The following is a 7,329-nucleotide window of genomic DNA, read 5'->3' as shown; positions in this document are numbered from 1 at the left end:
ACTTTAATTAAATCGAAAGAAAAACAATCTAAATCTACTCCTAACTACTAGGGTTTTTGAAGGCATCTAGGATGAATTTGTTACATCAAACCCCTAATTTCTTATTTATAGAAGTGTTGGCAACCCAATTTAGGTCTTCGACATGTCCTAGGTCTTCGTATATGTTTGATTGCGTAGACGAAAATAACCCTGAATTACTTAGGTAGGACATCAACTTGTGTCATGCCATACCCCTTGCATGGTACGACACGACACACAAATCCTACCTTATGTCATATGTTTTGTGCTTTGACGTCCTGGGGAGCTTGTGTATCACTCGTCCCTCGCTTCCACATCAATTGGGTCTTCATATCTTCATCCTACACACTCAATTGAACATATTAGTACTACCTAAGGCCTATTGTGTCACAACACTTACAAAATATGTTAAAAATAATTATTTTATTAAAATTTAATCCTAAGACCTAATTACTGAAAATAAAATATAAAATCCTAAATTGCATGAAAAACAAGCCCTTTAAGTGTAGAATTGACTACTACATTTGACGACAGCTCACCTTTTAGTTTCAAAGTTTGAGTATTGCTTGGACTTGGTAAGTATTAGGCTCGTAACAAGGCTTGGTAAGGGAGTTGGTCCAAGTACGAGTCAAGGTGGAGATTTGTGGGAGAATGCCTCTTATTTTGACCAAACAACACGTGACGTCTCGACGAGCAGCACGTCTTCATTCCGACGACGCAATGGCCACTTCGTCCCGACCAGCAACAAGGCTTCATCTTGATGATGTGACAGTTCCTCATGTCTTGATGACATATCAAGCCATGTCATGACATGTAGTCTAAGTTTTTTGGCTTTTCTCCCAGTTAAACTCTATTTTTAATTTTTCACTTAAACTCTAGTTATGTAACACCCCAAACCCAGTTTAGACGTTATGGCCAAACCTGGAGATGCTATGTAAAACAGTTGAAATTCCATTTTTAGTAAATTTCAGAAAGTGTCTTAAAATTTTATTAATAAAAAAACCCCGATTTAATAAAAATACATCTAACTTTACTTTTTAGTTGAAAACGCTGTTTGACTACATTTTCTAAAACAACTATTTTGCAGCGGTAATTTATATCGTTGTGTTTTGGAAAAATCAACTTATTTTCTTGAAATCAGTTGTTTTGCAGGAAACAAACATTTTTGGTAAAACGTTTTTAACAATATCATGCAAAAATTGAAAATAAATTCCTCCCCAAAAAAACTTAACCAGTCCAAAATAGTCCAAATATTACAAAAACCCTTAAATCCAAATTTAAATGAATCAAATAAAACAAATTTATTATAACCGAGCTCCCGTGGCACCAACCCGCCTAAGTCTAAGGATTACCTGAAAATATCAAACAAATGGAAAGTGTGTTTTCAAAACTCAGTGTGTAACAAATAACTCAAACAAATAATCTATATAAGACAAATTTAACAAAAATGGAGTCATAATAGAGCAGTATTGGTACAAACATATTTTTCCTACTCCCATCGCTACACACCAACTCCAACCATCCCAACACACCATATGGGGTATGAAACACTCATCTAACCCTACACACCACTTAGTGTCGATATGGCACTTTACGAAATAATTGCAGCTGAGCTGTCAGTTTAGTAGGCAAATTATCGCCATTTTCAGAAACACTTCCTCCATATAGCAAATCCAACCCAAATACAAATGCAGATTATAACAAATATCAAACAAGTTTCTAGTACACATGCATAATATAACATATATTGAGTATACATAGCAATTTCTCGAATTTCATAAAACTTAATATAAAGTTTACTAATTATATATCATTTCAAATATACAACAGATAGCAGACTTAGTACTAATAGATGGCCAAATTACATGTTTTATAACTTACTAGATCACATATGGACCCCGCAGGAGGCCTACAATCTATCGGAATGACATTTACGGCCCTAGGGAAAAACTCAAACTTTTGGGCCTACACGTCCATGTGGCCCACATGGCCTGGTGCACGACCCAAATAGCCTAGACCATGTGTCACACATGGTCCAGTACATAGCCTGTCACACGGCCGTGTGTCATACATGGCCTGGCACATGACCGAGTGGAGTCGATAGTGCAATTTTTTTTTGCCCTTCGTTGTTTTTCGGGTTTCTTGTTACACACCTTGATTGCTTCTGATGCGAAAATCTAATAGACTTCAAAAACCTAAACACAACAATTAAACACCAAATTAAACGACTCTCAAACCCGAAGTTAAAACAAAAGAATTCATCATCAAAACTCGAATTGATTCACACCTTCACGAAAACAGTAGCCTACCAACAAGTCTAAGACACCATGGGATTATTTGCCTCGCCAATTCCACCTAAAAATCTAAACGATTAATAACAAAACTCACACACCATTTGCACAACACTCGTGCGAGAAAAACCAAACTTAATATCAAAGCTAATTCACTTACACCAAGATTAACGCTGAACAACCCTTTCAAAAACCCACTTGTGATAGAGCAAGATTGAAAAAATAATGATAGCCACAATTTTGATTAGAACAGAAAAAAAAGCACAAAAAGAGCATTAACGAAAAATGCACAAAAAAAGAAGAAGAGAGAGAACATGAATGGCTGAATGTGCAAAACAGTTTAGCTAATCTAACCAACTGATTGGATTTTGATCACTTATCATATTCTCCCTTCCTCCCAGAGTTATAATTTAACTCAACTAGAAACACTAGCCAACACCACGCATGGAACCAAAATTTATTTTTATATGCTCACAAAAGGAATTAAACTCATGACCTCAAACATACAATCAAAACAATTAATTACTAAAACAAATACTTAAATATAATAAATTTATCAAATCAAAGATTAGATATTTGGGGCATTAGAGGTAGAGGTGTGGATGGGCCGGGCTGGGTTCGGGCCGAGCCCATAAAAAAATTTCGGCCCGTTTTCAAGGCCCGGGCCTGGCCTGGCCCAAAATATGGGCCTAAAAATATAGGCCCGAGCCCGGCCCGGTCATATTAATTTTTTTGCTTTTTATTAAATAAAAACTTTAAAATATAATAAATCAAATACATTTAAAACATAAAATAAATATTAAAATAAAAATAAATAAATAATGGGACTAAAATAATTATTAAAATAATACATAAATTAAAAATATAATAAAAATTAATTATATTAAAATTAAAAATTGAAACAAATTAAAACTAAATTAAGAATTAAATTATATTAATAACAAAAGTTTTACAATATCAAAATAACATCAAAACAACAAAAAAGTAAAGTAAAAGTACTAAAGTTATTTAAAATTAAAAATAAAAAATTTTAAAATAATTTAATATTAAAATCGGTAGGGCCTGCCCGGCTAAAAATCTTACCCGAGGCCCGGCCTGTTTTCTAAACGGGCCTCATTTTTTGTCTAAGCCCGTTTTTCGGCCCTATATTTTTACTCAAACCCTCTCATTTTTCGTGTGAGCCTTCGAGCCGGGCCGGGCCACCCGGGCCATACACACCTCTAATTAGAGGTTAACCTAGAGTTATTCTAGTCAAATATTATTCTAGTCAAATATGCTAGGAATATTAAATTTTGCATTTTCGATCTTTTTTTATTCTATTTTCTTTCTCCCCCAATTCCCTTTTCTTTCTCAGTCTTTTCTTTGCTTGACTAAAGTATACAAACCTTGTTATTCTATTTTATACCGCCAAATCCTCTCAGTTCTGCTCTACAGATATATTACCTTCCCTATCCACATTATTTGATTTCCTGAAACCCTAAACACCCAATGGGGTTTCAGCATCAGAAGGTGCCTTTTCATGGAAGCCAGAGAATTGTGATACACCAAAGGGTTAGTTAATGCAGTTCTGAATTTTTACTTTCTCATATTTTTCATCGTTTCTAGTTGTGTCAGTCTAATTTCAGACGTCGCTACATAGAAAGTTCCTTGGTTATGGATTTAATGTTATGTGCGCACCCTACTCCTATCTGATTGGATTTCACTTCTGGCTCTAGACTAGTGATTTGGATGATTAGAAATAGGGAAAAGGTGGGAAAATAGAGTAATAGAGGGAGTATAAACTGACAACTAGAAGAAACAAAGAACCGAGGGGGGGGGTTAAGGAGAACAATAGTGGAAGGAAAAAAGTGCACTTGAGAGAGAAAATCTTGGGATAAATTGCCAAATCCATATGGCTCAAAGAAACAATAATTCCAAAAGCTTCTCAGAAGCTTACAACTTAATTTTATATGCCCTATATAAACCCGATATCATTGTGAAATTCCTAATTTAACTGCAAATCTGGTAATAATCTTCAACGGTGGTTCCAACTCAACTTATTAGGAGGCTAAGGGAAGTCACGACTTAACTGGTTCTGTAGGTGTTGAAGTAAACATAATGAATAGAGTATGGAAGCTCATCATTTCTTGTAGAAATGGGCAGAATCATCATCATTTTGTTTGCAAATGAGGGTATATGTGGCAAGAGAATGTAAATTTGTTTAGTGTTGTACAGTGAAGGCTTATTTAAATGCACTTGTGGGCTTTGGCTGTAGAAAATTTCAACTGTGGGAGGAAAGTAAACTGATTTTCATTTTCGGGTTTATATATAGACATGAGGCCATAGATTTTCCACTTTTTTCCTCTGTGCTGAGTGATGATATGCTGCGTCTAGTTAGTCTCATTTTTATATATGATACTACACGTTCATTCTTGTAAATGTCATTGTAATCTATGTTTTTTTTGGCCAGTTGCTGAATGTTTTACCAAGGTTGCGGAAACAAAGTTTGCGGTACTAAATTGTGAACTCATTTTCCCAAAGTTCTACCATATTGCAAAATATTTGTAACATCGGTATGTTCTTTATTTATTCTGAAGTAATGTTTCTTGGGCCGCAGATTAAGGTAGAGGAGTTCTTCAATTTGTTTCTTTCGGATAATGCTGTTAATTTCGTTAAATCTTTTCATAGAAGGTGTGGAGATAAAGGTAATCTGCTCTGAACTTTCAAGAATTATATAATTTCCAATTATGCCTTTTAATGTTTGTGTTAAATTTTTTGATTATATCAAGTCATAGAAGTGATCTTTTTTGTACATATGCCTTTATGCTTAATAAATTGTTATGTTTTACAGAATTTAAGTGCTCTTCATGGTGCCCTCATGACAAATTTGGACATGTCCGTGATGTGTCATTTCAACATCCAATAAAAATTTACTTTGGTATTAGTCTTTTTTTCTTCCTGGAGTTATTATTTTATGCTGAGATTAGCATCATTTCTTATACTTGTTGTAATTAGTTAAAAATTTTTGAAATAAGAAGAAAAATCTTAATCCCACAAAAAGCTTATTTTTCTTTATTCTTTTGATGGATAAGTATCGAGTCAGTTTAATGCTGCCTTGACTGTGTTTCTTTTGGTGTTAACTGTTTTTTGTTTTGATCAAGGTGCAAAATTTGATAGCTGCCAGGAGGCCCAGAAATTTCGAATTTACAGAAACAGGTTTATTGTATTTTATGGTGCCTTATATGCTATTATATAGTTGAAGGCACTGTTTATTTGTTATTGTTTTTTCTCATTTAAGAGGATGCATCATTGGAATGAACCATTTTCTCTTGATACCTTTGTTTAGTCCAAAACAACAAATGAAATTTAACATGTGTAGGTCTAAGTCTATTATAAAACTAGAGCCATGCGTATGTCTGTAGTTTTAGTTAATGGGAAATATTATTGAAGTTGCAGTTGTTGATGCACTGAACTATCAAAATATTGTTGTTTTTGGTTCATATGCTAAAACCAAAGGTTTATCTTAGTAGTTTTCTACCCTTAGATTTCACTAAGTAGTTTATTATTCCATGCCTTTAAACACAATGCTCAAACTAGGAATAGGCATTACCTTATAGTTCTTTGAGTTGGCTGCATTTTTTTTACTCCTTTAGATCTTCTATATCATTTTTATTCTTGTATATGTTCTGACACTACCACTTTTCCTTTGGACAGTCACTTGGTTATAGAGACATCACAAGGGATCAGTGATGTACCATATGGAGATTATTTCCGTGTAGAGGTACAAGCTAGACCTGAGCTCCCTTGAAATGCGTTAACGTGTAAAGTGCTCTTCTGCTCTCCATTCCCTAGTTTGCCACTATTATGGGTCAGAATTTTCAGAGACAGAGGAAAATTGTGTTTTAGCCCTTCAAGTTGAGAACTATATACAAAAGCATGATGTTGTGTCCACATTTTGTTGGTGTATGTTCATGCAATATATATTGGAGACAAATTTGTCCATTGCATTTCAAGAAGTTTACATTTTGAGCTGAAATGGAATTAAATTATTTGATCACTATAACTACATGGGATTCAATGAATTTAAATAACATGAATTAATATATATTAATGTCAATTTATCTTATCATTTATTTATTTTTTTATTGAAATAGTGAATTGGATCTCTACAAAACAAGTATTCGATAGACTCATTTGAATTTCCTAATCAAACAACTTCATTTTAAGCGCTCCTTAATTGCATTTGTAAGTACCTCTTATTACTTACATGTTTTAATTTAATACAATATTTTTTTTAGATAAAATGTCAGTGATTTGATTTAAGGCATAATATCTTACATATCGAACACAAATAATATGAAAATGAATGATGTTGGTGATTTATATTATATAATTAATAAGATATTAGTGATTTGAATTAATAGTTTACAAAGTTCCTGAAAGAACGAGAACCTAAATTATTTTCAAATAAAAACCAGCTTTCTTTACCAAAAACAAATCAATCCATAACCATATTTAAAAAAGAAAAAAAGAAAAAAGTTTTAGTGTTCTAGCTATCTGTTCAATTTAGGACTAGTTTTTTTAATTATTTAATTAAGGTTTTTGCTAACAACTGACTTTAGGGCATCTTCAACTTTATCTTATTAGGTTGAAAGTTAAAGTGTTAGGTAAGTTACAATTTCGATTTAATATAATACTTGGTATTTAAATTCAATCTATGATTATCTCTTGCCTTACCCCATATTTGAAAAAGAAATACTTATGGACTTTACCCTAATCCTATTTAATATTTATGCTACTTGTGATTCTAGTATGGTATCACCTGGATGAAATAAAATTTTGAAATATATAGCGAAAGTCTGAGACTTTTAGATTCAAATTAGATAGTCCATGTATCCTGGTCCTAATTTATTCAACTTTATTTACTCCGAAACCACTATTCATTTTATTATTAATAATATATTTTATAATGAATAAATAGAAATTGGGCTGGACCACACAAATTTAAATTACAAGATAATGAATAAATGGCTATATTTAA

The 7,329-nt window shown here is 32.9% G+C and overlaps 1 protein-coding gene across 3 annotated transcripts; it reads left to right on the top strand.

Moving 5' to 3' along the window:
• Window positions 1-3,588: 3,588 nt before the first annotated feature.
• LOC128285612 (protein VASCULAR ASSOCIATED DEATH 1, chloroplastic-like) lies at window positions 3,589-6,351 on the top strand. Of its 3 annotated transcripts, none has more exons than XR_008276119.1 (6): window positions 3,589-3,860; window positions 4,759-4,809; window positions 4,906-4,993; window positions 5,140-5,226; window positions 5,450-5,504; window positions 6,003-6,351. XR_008276119.1 is itself a non-coding variant. In XM_053023433.1 (5 exons), exons 2-5 carry the CDS (start codon window positions 4,864-4,866, stop codon window positions 6,094-6,096), a joined length of 366 nt encoding a protein of 121 aa, XP_052879393.1. In that variant the 5' UTR covers window positions 3,598-3,860; window positions 4,759-4,863; the 3' UTR covers window positions 6,097-6,351. The 3 variants fall into 3 exon arrangements, 1 of the variants encoding a protein (XP_052879393.1); XR_008276118.1 differs by having other exon boundaries at window positions 3,590-3,860; window positions 4,759-4,799; XM_053023433.1 differs by having other exon boundaries at window positions 3,598-3,860; window positions 4,759-4,993.
• The last annotated feature ends 978 nt before the right edge of the window (window positions 6,352-7,329 follow it).

This window comes from Gossypium arboreum, chromosome 12 (genome assembly GCF_025698485.1).
Source record: "Gossypium arboreum isolate Shixiya-1 chromosome 12, ASM2569848v2, whole genome shotgun sequence".
Taxonomy (NCBI): domain Eukaryota; kingdom Viridiplantae; phylum Streptophyta; class Magnoliopsida; order Malvales; family Malvaceae; genus Gossypium; species Gossypium arboreum.
This window is presented reverse-complemented; position numbering and strand designations above follow the sequence as displayed.

Coding starts and splice junctions, on each gene's coding strand:
- LOC128285612 (XM_053023433.1), top strand. CDS start 4,864: ATGTTCTTTATTTATTCTGAAGTAATGTTTCTTGGGCCGCAGATTAAG. Junction 4,994..5,139: donor TAGAAGGTGTGGAGATAAAG/GTAATCTGCTCT, acceptor TATGTTTTACAG/AATTTAAGTGCTCTTCATGG. Junction 5,505..6,002: donor TTTCGAATTTACAGAAACAG/GTTTATTGTATT, acceptor TCCTTTGGACAG/TCACTTGGTTATAGAGACAT.